At 36.4% G+C, this 18,687-nt stretch overlaps 1 protein-coding gene across 38 annotated transcripts in view; it reads right to left on the bottom strand.

The window, feature by feature from the left end:
• The window catches only part of ABI3BP (ABI family member 3 binding protein), a 264,662-nt gene that overhangs the window by 132,860 nt on the left and 113,115 nt on the right, over positions 1 to 18,687 (bottom strand). For all 38 annotated transcript variants that reach the window (XM_061194088.1, XM_061194099.1, XM_061194116.1 and 35 more), the window contains 4 exons: positions 18,622 to 18,677; positions 9,352 to 9,400; positions 8,337 to 8,408; positions 7,671 to 7,763 (listed from right to left, as the gene is read on the bottom strand). In XM_061194088.1, the coding sequence (XP_061050071.1) occupies positions 7,671 to 7,763; positions 8,337 to 8,408; positions 9,352 to 9,400; positions 18,622 to 18,677 (270 nt within the window). The remainder of the gene's footprint in view (positions 1 to 7,670; positions 7,764 to 8,336; positions 8,409 to 9,351; positions 9,401 to 18,621; positions 18,678 to 18,687) is intronic.

Genomic DNA, 18,687 nt, shown 5'->3' on the forward strand with positions numbered 1-18,687 from the left:
TGTGGTTAGGAAAAAATACCAACAGTTATTTATCTGAACCTCATGTTAACATAGATCTTTTCTTTGGGTCTGTGTGGGAATTAAGTGTAAAACAATGAAGTCTGTTTTTTTTTTTTTTCTATTTCTTTTCTTTTCTGACAATTATTCAGGAAACTTTCTTCTAAAATTTAGGTATTCCTTTTCAAAGAAAGTACATTTCTGTACCAGAGTTGCCCAATGATTAAGATATTCTCCATATTCTCCAAAATGCTTTTAGGATTAACTTGATCCAGCTATTTAGCACACTGAATCAATGACCTACTTATAATATTTTGAAACAGTCTAGTGGCATGAAAGAATTCATTCATCTTTGAGATACCCTGATCGTGTCGCCTTGAACTGATTATAATCAGATGGGATTTTTTAAGAGTCCTAAGGCTGTAAGGAACTTCTTGGGTTTCTCAGCTTTGGCACTACTGACATTTTGGGCTGGACGATTTTTTTTATGGGGGCCTTTCCTGTGAAATGTAGGGTATTTAGCAGCATCTCTGGCCTTTACTCACTGGATTCCACCCTTCCACAGCTGTGACAACCAAAAATGTCTCCAGACACTGCCAAATATCCTGGGGAGGGGACAAAATTGCCCTCTGTTGAGTACTATTGATCTAATCTGTTCTCTCAAAGTTCTCTGAGGATGTAAATTTTGTAACTTCTTCCTATAGTTCACATCACTGTTGTAAAGACCATTTTCTTCTTTTCAGTTAACATGGGCACAAAATATTCATTTACTTCTGATGGACTTAAAGACAATTATAAAGTCATCCCCTTCACAAAGATCATGGAAGAAAATCAATTTTCAATCTGTATTACGGAAGTATATGGTAGATTCCTAGAGCTTATGATTTTCAGGAGTGATTTGAGATGCTAGAAACAGGCGTCACAAGTGCTAGTGTACTTGCCATAGCTATCAGTCAAGTGCGTGTTCTGAATTGCTGTGCTCATGAAGCTGTACAGCATGTTTGTACAACAGAAATGTTTAATACCATTGCTCAGATTAATTTAGCAGGGCATAAAGAGAAGGGACTCTTTCTGGAATAACTAAAAAAATAAACAGATCCAGTATAATTTTATGATAAATTCTATTTTTTAGATTTCTAAATCTCATCAACATTTTTTTCCTTCTTCTTTTGTAGTCACAGCTTTGGTTTAGAACCACTGTGAGTGTTAGCACAGGAAAAAATGTTCAGATTACAAATTTTGGTGAGCTCTAATCCTGTTAGTTTCAGCATGTACCACAGGAAGTTTTTTTTTTTTAAACGTAATTTTTTTTCAATGATCTCTTCTTTTTCAGTGTCCTCTTCTCCTTCAGGATTATTTTTGCTAATCCTTTCCTTCCTGTGTAATATCCTACACTCTTGGTGTTTCCCTGGCTGACTAGGACTGTGTATTTATTTATTTTTAAAAATTATTTATTTATTTTAACCTCCAGATTCTAGACTTTCAGGCAATGCTCTGAATTGCTTTGCTTTAGCTCCTTATGCATACCCTTATGGGGTAATACCATTAAACTAAAATTAGGCTGCTAATGAAGAAAAACAGTAAACTACCTTCCCAAGAGGTGCTTGTATTCTCTACCCATCACTAATTCCTTACAGAGGCATACCGTGTTTCTAAACATGGCCCTTCGGGCGTGAGAGAAATTGATTGAAGGGAAAGAACTTGAATGGGGACTCTTTGTGACGCCTATCAAGCCATGAGCATTCACCTACATTATCTATGTACAACTGGTCTTGGCAACAGCAGAGTAAAATGCCATTAGAACACGGCCTAAACCCCAGGAAATTCCTTTTCCTCTCTGACTCTTCTGTACCATTTTTCAACACAGTTGTTTCCTTTCATTATTGGCAGGCTAAGTCTTGGCTTTGGCAAACCCTTTTTATGCCCCTGGGAGGTGTGTGTATTACTAGCTTTCTTGTTTATTTCTCTCATTATTCATACCATGTGTTCTTAGAACAAAAGCTATTAATTTCTTGATGTCCCACATTGGGTCCTGCTGGAATGAGGATATTATTTTTAGGATTTACCCCCTCACACAGTAGGACTTTTCTGAATTGCAGTGATAAATAACTTCAGGAAAGTTTATTTCTCCTTCATTGGTATAAAGAACTGTTTATGCTCACACTCCTCATAAAAACCAGTAAATCTAAAATGGAATTTGTAACATAGTCTAAAATGGTACATTTGATGGGTTTACTGGACATCTTCAAACATACTGCCTATCAGTCTCTTCAATGTGTAAGAAATTCACCATGTATTCAATTTAAGATAGGTGTTTCCCTAGAAATAAGTTTTAAAATACATTTACTATTTGCATTTTAACTTGTCTTCATTAAAATCACACTTAATCCTGAAGTTTTAGTGATTCGTATCAGAATAACAAAAGCAAAAAGCAAAGCAAACCAAAAAATCAACTGTTTAATTCTCTAAATTAAAGAAAATGAAAAGCTTGAACTGATATTAAGGTAGCAGGTGGAACTTTGCAAAAACAAAACAAAACAAAAAATTTAGGAAATAGTCCTTAAAACCAAGAACTAAGGAACAAAACACATTTCAGTTCAACAGTGACATTTCTCCAAAGACGACATACAGATGGCCAAAAAGCATATGAAATGATGCTTGACATCACTAATTATTAGAGAAATGCAAATTAAAACTACAATGAGGTATCAGTCACACCTGTCAGAATGGCCATAGTCAAAAAATCTACAAACAATAAATGCTGGAGAGGGTGTGGAGAAAAGGGAACCCTACTACACTGATGGTGGGAATGTAAATTGGTACAGCCACTATTGAGAACAATATGGAGGTCCCTTAAAAAACTAAAAGTAGAACTACCATATGACCCAGCAATCCCACTCCTAGGCATATACATAGAGAAAACTAGAATTCAAAAATATACAGGCACCCCAATGTTCATTGCAGCACTATTTACAATAGCCAGGACACGGAAGCAACCTAAATGTCCATCAACAGAGGAATAGATAAAGAAAATGTGGTATATATATACAATGGAATATTACTCAGCCATAAAAAAGAACAAAATAATGCCATGTGCAACAACGTGGATGGATCTAGAGATTGTCATACTGAGTGAAGTAAGTCAGACACAGAAAGACAAATATCATATCATATTGCTTATATGTGGATCTAAAAAAGGGTACAGATGAACTTATTTACAAAACACTAGTAGAGTCACAGATGTAGAAAACAAACTTACGATTACCAGGGGATAAGGGAGGTGGAGGGATAAACTGGGAGATTGGGATTGACATATACACACTACTATATATAAAATAGATAACTAACAAGAGCCTACTGTAGGGGGCTTCCCTGGTAGTGCAGTGGTTGAGAGTCTGCATGCCAATGCAGGGGACACGGGTTCGAGCCCTGGTCTGGGAAGATCCCACATGCCACGAAGCAACTAGGCCCGTGAGCCACAACTACTGAGCCTGCGCGTCTGGAGCCTGTGCTCCCAACAAGAGAGGCCCGCGCACCGCGATGAAGAGTGGCCCCCAACTTGCCGCAACTAGAGAAGGCCCTCACACAGAAACGAAGACCCAACACAGCCAAAAATAAATAAATAAATAAATTAAAAAAAAAAAAAAAAAAAAAGAACCTACTGTATAGCACAGGGAACTCTACTCAATACTCTGTAATGGCCTATATGGAAAAAGAATATAAAAATGAGTGGATATATATATATATGTATAACTAATTCACTTTGCTGTATACCTGAAACTTACACTGTAAATCAACTATACTCCAAAAAAAAAAAAAAAAAAAAAAGCGACTGCAGTGGTGTGGGAAAAACTCTGCTCATTTTCGGTCACCTTCACAAATCCTGGTTTTTGAATTTTGATGAACAGATTAGGGACCAAATCAGTAAGAGACTGGCCAGCTCCTTCCTTTTCTTCTCCTTCTGAACAACTCTTTCCCAAGAGGCCACAACTAGAAACAAGAAAATCACAAATAGGAAAGCTCACTGGTAAAGACAAACATACAGTAAAAGCAGGAAATCATTCATAAGCAAACATGATATCAAAACCAGCAACTGTGAGAAGAGGAGAGTACAAACGCAGGAAATCAGAATTGCATTTGAAATTAAGAGACCAGTAACTTAAAACAACCTTGTATATATATAGACTGCTTTATCAAAACCTCATGGGAAATGCAAACCAAAAAACTACAATAGATACACACACAAAAAAGAAAAACCTACCCAAATACAACACTAATATGGTCATCAAACCACAAGAGAAGAAAAAAGGAAGGGAAGGAAAAAGACCTACAAAAACAAACCCAAAACAATTAAGAAAATGGCAATAGGAATACACATATTGATAATTACCGTAAATGTAATTGGATTAAATGCTTCAACCAAAAGACACAGACTGACTGAATGGATACAAAAACAAGACCCATATATATGCTGTCTACAAGAGACCCACTTCAGACCCAGGGACACATACAGACTGAAAGTGAGGGGATGGAAAAAGGTATTCCACACAAATGGAAATCAACAGAAAGCTGGAGTAGCAATACTCATATCAGACAAAATAGACTTTAAAATAAAGGCTGTTACAAGAGACAAGGAAGGACACTACATAACAATCAAGGGATCAATCCAAGAAGATATAACAATAGTAAATATATATGCACCCAACATAGGAGCACCTCAGTATATAAGGCAAATGCTAACAGCCATGAAAGGGGAAACTGACAGTAACACAATAATAGTGGGGAATTTAACACCCCAATTACACCAATGGACAGATCATCCAGACAGTAAATTAATAAGGAAACACAAGGCTTAAATGACACATTATAAAAGATAGACTTAATTGATATTTATAGGACATTCCATCTGAAAGCAGCAGAACACATTTTCTTCTCAAGCGTACACAGAACATTCTCCAGGATAGATCAAATCTTGGGTCACAAATCAAACCTTGGTAAATTTAAGAAAATTGAAATCATATCAAGCATCTTTTCCATCCATAGCGCTAGGAGATTAAAAATCAATTACAGGAAAAAAAACTGTAAAAAACACAAACACATGGAGGCTAAACAATATGTTACTAAATAACCAGTGGATCACTGAAGAAATAAAGAGGAAATCAAAAAATACCTAGCGACAAATGAAAACGAAAGCACGATGATCCAAAACCTATGGGACACAACAAAAGATGTTCTAAGAGGGAAGTTTATAGCAATACAATCTTACCTCAAGAGACAAGAAAAATCTCAAATAAACAACCTATTCTTACAACTAAAGCAACTATCTCGAGAAAGAAGAACAAGCAAGTCTTTCCCAGGCACCGGGCTAAGTATTATATAGGCTCTGGGCAGAGAACAAGTGAGTGCAAGAGTCCTGAGCTCTGGTTCTAAACACAGGTTCACTCAGGGAATTTAATATGGAAGCTTCCTGGCTTCTAGCACAGCATTTAGATGATGTAGAGTTGAGTCTCAGGGTTTACAGGTAAACAGGAGGTGATCAAGTCTGATGCACAAATTAAAGAAATAAAGCCTAGAATCACTTGTCTACATTCTTGGAAGTAACTCACCATAGGACTAACAGGTATGAATGTTTTACAGTAAAAATGTAACAGCTGCACAAAACCACAAAGATTTATGGGCAAATATGTTCATATCTTAATAAAATGGTGATGCATAGATTTTGAAAAATTTTCCAAAATTCTAAGCCCACTAATTATGCTTTTCTACCCACTTATTAAGGCTTTGCTCCTCCTTCTTCCAGGAAGTTCTCAAATTAACAGCTAAGGAGAACGTAAAGGTTTACCTTTTAGAACTGTTACAATCGGATTGCTTAACATCAAACAAGTAAACAGGTCAGACCTCCAATGAGGGAGGAGAAATTAAGTCTGAGGTTCCTGTGTGGGTGGGTCCCGTGCCTGTGTAAATCACAATTATGTCCCGAGCCACTTGCAGTTCTGGCCCCGAGTAATGCTTAAAAAATATTTGTTGAATAAATGTTGCCAAACAGGGGCTTGGCCCTGTTTCCACACCCATAAAATGTGAAGATTCAAGTATATAAGTGCTGAAGTTCTTAGCCATTGCCTAGTTCAAGGAAAATATTCTAGATTTTTAAGTCTTGTTCAATTTCCACCACATCATGCCACCTTCTTCCATATTTATCAGTGGCCCAAGACATTCTCCAGAGACTTTAGAGGGGTGGTTCTCAAAGTGTGGCTTCCAGACCAGCAGCACCAGTATCACCTGAGTACTGGGTAGAAATGCAAATTCTCAGGCCCCACCCTAGACCTATGGAATCAGTATCCTGGGGGTGAGCCCAGCAGCCTGGGTGTAACAAGCCCGCCAGGGCTTCTGATGCTTCATCAAGGGTGAGATCCTCTGCTATAGAGAGAATTCAGACCAATGTGATACTCAAATACAGCAACTAGCTTAGCCCACTGGCCACCCCAATTGTTTCCTGGACTCCTTTTACAGAATTTTGCTGTTTTTTCCCCAAATTGTTATGTTTTATGTTTTTTAAACACTAAAATCATATCAGGTGCTTTCTAGAAATAGGAAGCAGTATCAATCTCAAAGTAAATAATAATTCTAATAATAATTCTACCTGACCCTTACCTCAGTTACCACTGAAGACCTCTAGTGGCCCCTTGATAGTATAGTATAATAAGTGTAATTTATAACAATGACTCCATTTGAAAATTATACCTGTATAAATGTGTATATTTTGGTTAATTTGATCATTCACCCTTCTTTCATAAATATAAATATAAAATAACTATTTCCCTATAGAATGTGATTTATATGAATAACTGCAACACTCCATCCTATCTACCCTTTACTTTTTTTCCAATTTTTTTTATCGTGGTAAAAGATACATAACAAAAAATTTACAATCTTAATCATTTTTCAAGTGTACAGTTCAGTAGTATTAAATACATTCATAATGTTGTGCAACCATCACCACCATGCATCTCCAGAACTCTCCTTATCTTGTAAAACTGAAACTCCGTACCATTAAACACTAATTCCCCATTTTCCTCCTTCTCCAGTCTCTGGCAGCCACCATTCTACTTTCTGTCTCTATGAATCTGACTACTCTAGGTGCATCATATAAGTGGAATCACACAGTCATTTTGTCTTTTGTGACTGGCTTATTATACTTAGCATTATGTCCTCAAGGTCCATTTATACTATAGCAAATGTGAGAATTTCCTTCCTTTTTAAGGCAGAATAATGTTTCATTGTATATATATACCACATTTTGTTTATCAGTTCATCTGTTGATGGACACTTGGATTGTTTCCACATTTTAGTTATTGTGAATAATGCTACCATGAATATGAGTGTACAAATATCTCTTTAAGACCTTTTCCCCACCCAGTTCTTTTGGTTATATACCCAGAAGTGGAATTGATGGATCATATGGTAATTCTATCTTTAATTTTTTGAGGAATCGTCATACTGTTTTCCACAGCAATTGTACCATTTTATATTCCCATCAACAGTGCACGTGCCTGTCCCTTAGTTTTTACTTTGAGATCCCCAAACAGCTCATTTGCTAGATCCCTTGGATATCCTAGGAATATCACTGCTAGTACTGTCACTGCAAAGTTCACATATAGATCTTTGCTGCTTACCTAACTGTGTCTTGATTGCATCCGAAATCTCAAACATTATGGAGGTAGGAAGTTTTATGGTGGTTTCATTAAGACCTGGAATAACAAGGTGGACTGAAAGAAAACAGAAGGAAAAGAAAATGCATCCCATCACAAAGTTCAGAGCATTAGAAACCATGAAGTTTAGTGCTTATTTTGCTTAGTTAATTTTAACCCAAACTTTAAAATGTTGAAAAAAATATGACAGTAACTTTTATACAGAATCTTTTTCATATTCAGAACTGAATAACCAGAATATTCTGGCTTTTAATCCATAGACTCAAAAATTATAAAATGGTTGCTTAAAATGTGTGAACAAACACCATTATTAATAATAACTTTTAAAAGAGTAATTCAATATGACAAAGACTCCCTCATAACAGCAACAGCCCTGTGGGGTAGGCAGGAGGGGAGCCATCATGCCCAATAGACACAAGCTAGAGTTGTTTCTCTAACACACCAGGATAGAGGTAGCATCTCGTGGATCCTAGCCTGGAATGGACACAAGCCAGGATGCTAAATACTGAAAGTAAATGAACAAACATCAATTTAACAGACCTGCTCACAGTGCAAAATTCCATAAGGCTTTATTATCAAAAAAAGAGCCTGACTTGACTAATGTAGGTGTAGATTTCAAGATAGACTCACCCAGTATTGTTCCTCCATAGGGAGTCTTTTCTGGTGATTTAGTTGAGGCCCTGTGAGTAACATTCTGAATCACTGTTGAAATACCAAAAGATAACAGTGTGAATGGAAAAAAAAATAGTCAGGAAGCTGAAAGAAGCTAATAACATGACAGCATCTGCACTGGAGAAACCCTGATCTAACTTTTTAATTAATAGAAAGGAACTCATTGGGCTGGCTACACAGGCAACGAAAGGTCTAGAAGGCACATCTTAATTCCTGTGCCTTTAAGTAATGAAAGTGTTCCATTCTAATTAGCTAAGAATTTCCTTTCTCAGCTCTACTCCCTGCGGCCTACCCAAGTTAAAGAACTAGCACAAAATGAGGCAAAGACTGACTCAGTAAATAAAGAGATTTAGGAAATGTATATTTTCCGAGCAAAGAATCTTTGGATAATTCCAATACTGACTGACACTGTTTTGAGAATACACTTGGGACATTGTGTTTCCTTAAAATGAATAACTATTTTAAGTGCTCAATCTCTTCCACCAAGAAACTTTCTGGAAATAATGGAGTCATTTAAATGATTTGAAAAACTGAAAGTCAAAACAAAAATGAGTGGATGCTGAAATAAAACATAACTCTTAAAACCTGGATTTCCTTACTTTCCTTAAAATGACCTCTATATCATGGTTATCATTTCATTAATCCAAATATCCTATTAATGATTTTCTACATGTAAGCTATCTTAATCCTGAAGAAAGCCACATATATTTAATTGGCTTTTTAAAACTTAATGCTTGTTAGGGTTGTTCTGTCCCTTGTTGTCCAGCCAATGTGCTTTGCCAAGACCTGGCCTAACAGTACAAGAGTCAAAATTATCTGTCAACTTCTAATTTACTAGACTGATTTCTTCAAACTTCTTCTGAAAAATAATCAGAAAAATTGAAAAAATATGTGCTATGTTTAATTATCTCAGTTTAAAAAGTATATTAAAATAGTTCTAAACACATATCCATAGCAGACGCATACAAATTACCTTGCTTGATGATCGTTACTGGGATTAGCTTTCTTGGGACATATGCTGGCTGAAAAGAGAGGAAGAGAGTCAGCTTTTGAGTTACTGTTAACTTAAAAAAAATAAATAAGTAAAAAAACTGGAAGTAGACCTTGTCTTTAGTGAAGTTCTCCATGACACGGGTTTAACAGCTGCTGAAAAGATTTTTAGTACATATATCTGCCTCTATTTTATTGTACTCACTTGGTTTTCCCCATAAGTGTCCAAAGATTTGACAGAAGCAGTTTCTTCAGAACTCCCCTTAGTTTAATTTACTTAGAAACTGTAATGGAAAGAAATTAAATCCTCTGAATTGAATACTAGTTTATTTTCACTTCATTTGAGATGCGAACCAGCCAAATTCTGTCTTTACATTTCCTCTCAAAAAAAGATTTCAAGCTACATATTCTTTAAAAACCAATCAACATCAATTGTCTGAGTATGCCCCACTGCTGCCCTGCTACTTCAGACACAACTGCCGTGAACTACTGATGCCAAGTATTTCCTTGTCCATGTAGGCAGAGCTGGGACTCAGATCCAGACATTTCTACTTCCAAAGCCTGTACTTTTAACTATTCTGTACATATTCATGCCCAGAGGACCTCAAAATTGGAAGGGCAGGTCCCAGAGGACTGTGCATTCTCCCTTCTTCCAAGTTGTGTGCCATAGAGTGGCTTGAGCTAGGGGCACGTTTAGTGTTAACTTTACAGTGGAGTCATCACTGCAGATTGTGAGCCAAGGATAAGACAGCCATGGGAGAGACACGGAACAGGATAAGAGAAGGGCAGCAAATATACAGAGAAGAATTAGATTGTCATGCGTAAGCATGACATGCATTTTTTGATGCTTGATTTAACCTGTATGCATGGTATAGATACTCCATGTACTAGATCTGCTGACAATCCAGGATATGCTGAATGAGTTACTTAACCACATAGGTGTTTACAGTTGTGAACAGAAGAGATTTGCTAACATGTTCCCATTCTAATAAACGATATGCCCGTAATAAAGAAGTGCCACAATACCACATTAACTGTTAGCTATTTTTCTTCTTGTAGTAAAGTCCTTATGTTTAAAAAACACAAAAAATAAAAAGTTTACTTTTATCAGGTTATTTTTAAAAAGAAGTATCTATACTTCTTGTACTGTATATTGGCCCAGCGCTGTAGACTGAATGCTTGTATCCCCCCAAACTTCACGTGTTGAAACTTAATCCCCAATGTGATGGTATTTGGAGGTGGGGCCTTTGGGAAGTAAATAACTCATGAGGGTTCCACCCTCTTGAATGGGATTAGTGCTCTTATGACAGAGAACTCCCTCCACCCTTCCACCGTGTGAGATGGTTGTCTGTGAGCCAGAAGTGAGTCCTCCTCAGACACCAAATCTGCCAGTGCCTTGATCTTGGACTTCCCAGGCTCCAAAACTGTGAGAAATAATTTACTGTTTAAGCCACCCAGGCTGTGGTATTTTTGTTATAGCAGCCCTGATGGGCTAAGACACCCAGTAATTTCCTACTTAGCAGTCTAGCCTAAGGAAGTAATCAAAGATACAGGCATCATTTACGCGTAAGGGTGTTTATTACCACAATGTGAAACAACCTCATCATTCCAAAGCAGAGGTTTTGTTAAATAAATTATGGTTCAAATTTCTGACATCTGTTTACTAAAGTGGGAAATACGTACAGTATAAATACAAAGGACACAAATTTATATTCATAGTATAACGTAACTGTATAACAAATATGTATAGACAAAAGACCAGAAGGAAACAGCTCATTTTTTTTTAACATAGTTATTTCTTAAAATCTCATATTTTATTTTGTGTACCTTTCTATATTTTCCAAGTTCCTTACAAGGGTGAATTACATTTATAACTAGGAAAAGCTATTTTAACCAGCAGTCTCTTTAGCTACTATATATGCTTCTGTACTGTATAGCTCATACACTCTTGGTCAATAGAGGAATGATGTAAATATAATTTATACACAACTTTTCCCAGGCAAGGGGAGGGGAATAGCAGGAATGCAAGTATAACCATCAGTAGGAAAAAAAAAAAAAAGTCAGCTTTGAGGTCACACTGGCAGAAGACCTCTGGATTTATCATAAGAAAATTAAATAAGTGTACCTGCTCACAGGACCCTTCCCCAGAGAGGGACAGGCAGGCCCACGGCCCTGCACTGGTGTGTCCACCTTATGTCCACCTGTGCTGCTTCAGCGAAAGGGTTGCCACACGCGGCCTCTATCATTCCTGAGCATTTAACCCCTGCTGCGGCAGCCTCCGGTTCCACGGGGGATGCTGGCCCGCGGAGCTGCACTGTCCTTCCCGGCGCTAATAATCACGTTCGACAGAGCTGTGTCTACCGTTCCAAAGACTGTTGAATGGCTGGTCCTCTGTTTGCCCAGTGAGTCCTGCCATGTAGTGTATACTTGGCAGAGTGTGAAGTTTTTCAGAGACACATCACATTATAGCAGAAACGCCTGCGGGTTGCTGTGCTGATTGCCTTTGAACGGCATTATCCCAATTCTTATTTCCTTCCCTGTGGATGATTTGTTTTAAAGAAGTTTTTGACAAAAACAAGTGGAAAATATTCCACTCTTGACATGAATGGAACACAGTGTCTGTTCGAGTTCTTATATGGGTACAGACCAGTGTTCTGTTAAGATGATGACACGACTATATGGGCAGCGTGTGCTGCCAAAAAACAAGGAAACCATTTAGCTGCAGAATCCAGTTCTTTCTAGACCTATAATTATTCTCTTGCCCAATCTACAATCCAAAGATGCGCCAAGACTAATGAGCAAGTACTAGCTCCCTCTCTGTAAGTAGGGTTTTTTTTTTAGTTGAAATATAGTTGATTTATGTTGTGTTAGTTTCAGGTGTACAGCAAAGTGATTCAGATTATACATATATAAGAATGTATATATATGTGTGCATATATATATATATCTGTATATATATATATTCCTTTTCAGATTCTTTTCCCTTATAGGTTATTACATAACATTGAGTATAGTTCCCTGTGCTCTGCAGGTCCTTGTTGGTTACCTATTTTATACATAGTAATATGTATATGTTAATGCCAACCTCCTAATTTATCTCTCCCCTCCCCTTTCCCCTTTGGTAACCATAAATTTATGTTCTATGTTTGTGGGTCTATTTCTGTTTTGTATAGAAGTTCATTTGCATCATTTTTTTTTTAGATTCCACACATAAGTGATATCATATGATATTTGTCTTTGTCTGGCTCACTTCACTTAGTATGATCATCTCTAGGTCAAGGGCATCAGGAAAATCCTTCTGTCCAAAGTGTTTAATGCTGAAGGCTCTAAAATTCCCAGTAAGAAATCCACACCATGAATTCTTTCCCCGTGTCTTTTTATAAAAATGTAGGGAAACATCTGTAACCTGGACTTACTGAGAAATAAAATATTATGATAATTTCCAAGTTTAACAGTATGTAACCAATTACAACTCAATTTCAATTGAACTGTTTCATGTATGATGTTGTTTATAAAGTTACCAGTAACCTTTCCTTACGGTCACAGGCTTGCTGTTATGAGCATCTGTCAACGCGTATAGACGTCTCAGTGCAGCTGGTGTCGGGTGTCGGGGTGGGAAGCGAGGTAGTGAAAGTCCCGCATCCCACAAGATGCTGCGACAGTTTTGCTGGGGTGGCCTCATCACAGTACTACTGCTCCCCACGGACACCACCCTGGTACCAGTTTCCTTTCTTAGGCCATTTCCTCCCTGGCTCTCTTTTCTCTGCTGCTTGCTGACCCCATTCCTGCAGCAAACCTCCATCACCACTCCCTTCCTCAGCTCTCATCCCTCCCTTCAGCAATTATTTTTTAAATGTTTATTGTACGTCAGGAAGTGAGCATATTTCCCTCCTACCCTTTAAGGGATTAATTATTGTTTTCAGTTTTGAGAAATTCTATTCCTTAAGAACCCAGGTTGTGCTATATCCTGAGCAGGGTGACTGGCTAAGGGAATTCATTTTTACCATTTTTCTGGGGACACTGTGGCTGGGTATCCAGTTGGTGAGATTCAACGGGGAGAGGATGCTGAAGTGGTAAAAGGCAATGCGCCTGAGGGCCAGCCCAGCTTGCTTTCCAGTCCTGGTTAGGGAAAACCTACACTCATCTAGAAATAACCACAGCAGCAGTAGCCACATGAAAGACTTTGGATTCACCCTGCATTACACTACCTTCCTCCCGATATTATTTTGAAAATTAGCTTTAATAAAAGTAGTGGTAACACCAGGGTGCTGTTCTTTGCAAGTTACTCTTTACAGGTTTGTCCATTTGATATTTTTGTGGCGGCAGCATATCCATTGTAGATTTAACTTTATTCTTAGGCCCTGAGATAAAGAGGAACTGTCCATTTGGGGAGTGGCTAAGGGTTGCTCAAAATCAAATTTCAATGACTCAAGAGCTAAACAACATGAGAAAAACTTGGGCATGTTACATTCTGGTTTTAATTCATTTTTTGGATGTCCTGATGAAAGTTATGAAATATACTGATTCAATCTAACATCTGACTAAAAGTGAATCTAACATCCTTCTTGCGAAAGTCTCCGTATTTCCAGTCAGCTAGGGAGGAATCAGACATACACCTTTGGTGATATCAGTGGTCTAGATATAAAATTTTCAAGTTTCTGCTTAGGACAATGATTGCTAAGAATGGAAGGACACCTGATGTACTCACCGCATACAGTCTTAGGGTGCGGGTGGGGACCACACCGTAGTTTTCCCTATTCACTCATCTGCTAACTGTTACACTTTAAAAATTGATACCACTTCTCTTTTTGCCAATGATTGAAATGGCTTTTTAAAAAGGTAGGTGGATCTCTGATGGAAAAAAATGGAAGGGTGAAAATAGATGTCATATTTTAGGGGAACACTTATTCTAAGGAGATTTGGATTAATTCAATAATTAAACTTATATTTTAAAATACCTGTTAATAAATGCTACATACTTCAAAAATTTATTGTTTGGTTAGTGAACTAGTTAGATAACTAAGTTTTTTTAAAATATAGAGAGAATGTATTAAAGTTAGGTCCTTTTAGCCATCGTTCCTTTATTTTTTTATATAATAAAACCTAATGAACTTATTTACAAAACAGAAAGACTTACAGATATTGAAAACAAACTTATGGTTACCAAAGGGGAAATGTGATGGGGAGGAATGAATCAGGAGCTTGGGATGAACATACACACACTACTATATATAAGACAGATAACCAACAAGGACCTACTGTATAGCACAAGGAACTCTACTCAATATTCTGTGATAACCTACATGAGAAAAGAATCTGAAAAAGAACGAATATATGTATATGTATAACTGAATCACTTTGCTGTACACCTGAAACTAACACAACATTGTACATCAACTATAATCCAATAAAAATTTTTTCAAAGAACCTAATAGTAAACACTAGGTTTCACCTTGATAAAAAGAGTGTTCTTGCTTCTCAATGTGAAGAAAATAGCATAATTGTCACCTGTTTTTTCTTCCGCAGTTACATGGATCTCAAGTGATACAACTTATATGGGAAGAATCAGGGTTATTGTTTATGCGTACATCTTTTCTCTGATTTTTCTAGAGGTGTAGGCAGGGATGATATTGAAAGTATTTAACAAGCAGTAGAAGGAAGGCACTAACCTATCAGAAGAGACCCCTGCTAAGTGTCCTCTGGCACAAGTGTACTGGGACTTGCCTGCAGAACACATGCTTAGATACATGAATTACAATATATAATGTAACAAGATGCTTAAGATGGGGCTGTATTTAACATTCAAATTTTTAATCTAAATATTATTTATCTGTTAAAAATGGATCGCCTCAAGTTCAAATTGTTTTTCACATTTCCAATCTCTTTTCAGAAGGTGTGAAGGAGTTTCTGCTGCATTTAAGTTTTAGGTATAAGCATGCATATATGAATAAAAACATTTTTCAATGTATCTTTTACTTAAAACTCTGGAATTAATTTCATATCTCTTGAAATACTGCCTTCTAAGATCAGTCTCAGAGAAGAGATGGGTAAACATTGGATTGATATCGACTTAAAATATTAAAATATACCTCTAAAGTATCAAATCAACTTTCAGAATCAATTCTAAATGATCATATAAGATGGTCAAAGGCTATCCCAGCTGGTTCCTTTTCAACTTTCCCATGTTCCAGAGCTACCCAAATGCACAGAAGGCAGCTTGGGAAACATTTTTTCTGCTATCTAGAAGGTAACAATGAAGAAAGGCTTACAGAGAAGCCTTAAAAAATCTTTTCAGTTAATTCAACTTTTCCTTTGGAAATACCCAAGAGTTTCAGAGCACTGCTCGTTAGAGCTGGCTGCAGTTTGGGGTACTCTGCCTCACAGCTTGAAGTGATAAAATATCTGGCTCTGTGTCATAGATGCAGGAAGTTTCTAACTGGACCTTCTTGCCATGGCTATTTATGATGTGGAAAATAAATTAAATTTCTTGGAAATAAAATGTCAATCATCTTTCCCAATCTTGGTGAGTAACTCACCCTAAATGAAATATTCTGCCAAAAGAAATACAAATTATTGAGATATGATTGCTGAGAAGAAGGAATGAAAGAAACGACATCGAGTCACATGTAAGATAAAGCAGGACAGCCAAGAGGATGGGAGATAAGATGTGCTTCCTAGAAAACCACTCACAACAACAGTGAGGACTGTTCTAGAAGAGAATGGAAGAGCAACTCTATTCCCTGTGATTGGATTTAAGAGAGACAAAGACAAAGGGACCTTAGGGAATGGCAGAATTCAATACTTGGTGCTAAGCCAATTGGTTAATTATTTGGGAAAAGTATATAACCTCATCAATATAGGACCTTACTACATATAATATAGCAAAATAAAATCCACATAGGTTAGAGTTTAATTACTACAAAATCAAACCACTTATAAGACAAAAAAAATAAAGAAATATTTATCTGATCTCTGGATAGGGAAGGGCTTTCTAAAATATAAGGCAATTGGAGGTATGACAATGGAAAAGACAAATACCTTGATAAAGCAAATTAAGACTTGCCTATTTCACAATTCCCATAAACAAAATTGATAACGAATGTGCAAATAATGTTTCTAGATGATATCACAAAGAGTCTTTGCTCTTTAAAGTCTTTAAACTATTCAATAAAAAAAAACCATGAGATGCCCAATAGACAAAGAACTGAAACTAAAGGTCATTAAGTGGAAAATACAAATGGCTAATAAATAAGTGAAGAAAGTGCTGCTTTATCAGCAATCAGAAATAGAAATTTAAAAACCATTTTATACTATTATACTAGCCAAAATTTTAGGGATGGAAATACATAATGTTGAAAATCAGGGTACTACAGAAAGATAACTCTGATCCATTGCCAGCAAGATTGTAAATTGGTAAAACCTTTCTAGAAAGAAAGTTGACCAAACATATTAGAAAGTTTAAAAAAATGTTAAAACTCTAAACTGGTAATTCCTCTTCTAAGTATTTACTTTAAGGAAACAATCAGAAATGGGAACAAAGATTTATGATCATAAATGTTCACCATAATATGACGTAATTAAACTATTAGAAATAACTTAAATGCCTACAAATTGGAAACAGATTGAGTAGCTGATAGTGTACTTAGATTATGTAATACACAGCAATTGAAACTATGTATATGAAAAGTACTTAATGACATGAAATATGCTAGGCCATATTTTGGCTAAGTGAAAAGAATGAGATATAAAATTGCACATATAGCATGATTTTAATTTTATAATGAAAACATGCTTGAAAAAAAATACAATGTTCTAAAAGTTTTAACAGTAGACCATAAATGGTTTTCTACTGGTCTTTATTTGGCAGTGTTATAGGTAATTTTGTTAATTTTTCTTTTCTCATTTTTATACATTATAAATCTTTAAATGTCAGATAATTAGGAAAATAGTCAAAACCAAACAGAGAAAGAGAGAGAGAGAGAAGAGATGGAGGCAAGAGAGAAAGAAAATAAATGAATCAATCAATCCAGGCCTCAGAATTTACCTACAATCTCCTTTCTTATATTTTGACTTTAAATATACCAAAATACTGCCCTGGGCAGTCACAATAATTTAATAATCATGACAATAATTTTCCAATATACATACTTTTCTGCCAGTTCAAACCAAAGAAACATTTCCTTTATCAGCAGTAATTCTCAGTTCTATTTTATCCAAACCCATTTTCTGTCACTGAAAAGAATCTTGCATATTTTTATTCACTGAGGTATGTACTACCTTTTTTCCCCCACTGGGCTACATGAACAGTGGGTTATTCTGTGGACTATTCAATAGACATAAAAAACCATCTATCCACATACATCATGCACACATTGAATAGAACAAATTTGCAACCCTGAATAGAGTCTTTGCGTGTTCACTTGACTGTAGAATATTTCCCTGGCTGGATACTCCCAATACATAGAGACCAAAGCCAGCATTAAATTCCCCTCTTCTCACCAAAGTGCCTTCTCTACCTGCTCTATGATGTAATGTTCTTTACTTTATAATTAGGCATGTGATTTCAATGGCAAATGTCTCTGTGATGGTTCTAACAATGGCTTACATTTATAACAGGTAGTATGGAACTGATATAATGCTTCCTGAGAACAGATTTTGAAAAGTGGAGGGAAAGAGGAGAACAAGGGACTGAGCTCCTAAGGTGAGAGAGAAAAGAGTTCTAGATGGGGAAAATGCTGGGCACATAAAATATACAGACATTCACTGCACTGAATAGAAGTTGGGCATGTTACAAAACCAAACCAGTTGCTTCATCATTTTGAAAAGGGTTGGCTCTTTTAAGTAGGAAATGATAGAAAATAGAGGAAAGATTTGAACAATCGCAGGGTTAAGTAGTGCATGTACTTATTCACTCTTGAAACATGTTATAGTAAAAAACAACCCACAGGACAGAAGAGAATAAGAATAATCTCAAAATACCTGGAATACTGAAATACTAGATAACTATACAGAATATCAGAATTTTAGAGCTTTAAACATATTAGAGATAATCTGGTCTCATGCTTCCACTTCCATTTTCTGAGAAAGAAACTAATTCCTAAAACATTATGGATCAAAACTTGACCCAAAACCCTATAGCTAGGCAATTAATCCAGTTTCAGTATCTCATAATAGGACTACTTCCTTATTTAAAGGAGAGTATAATGCAGACACATTTTTAAAAGAACATTCTTGAAAATAAGCTGGTACATACCACTGTGTGGACTTGGTCATAGGTACTTTGGATTTTCCCATTTACTTTGTTTTTACCTGACAAAAA

This window comes from Eubalaena glacialis, chromosome 6, assembly GCF_028564815.1.
Source record: "Eubalaena glacialis isolate mEubGla1 chromosome 6, mEubGla1.1.hap2.+ XY, whole genome shotgun sequence".
Taxonomy (NCBI): domain Eukaryota; kingdom Metazoa; phylum Chordata; class Mammalia; order Artiodactyla; family Balaenidae; genus Eubalaena; species Eubalaena glacialis.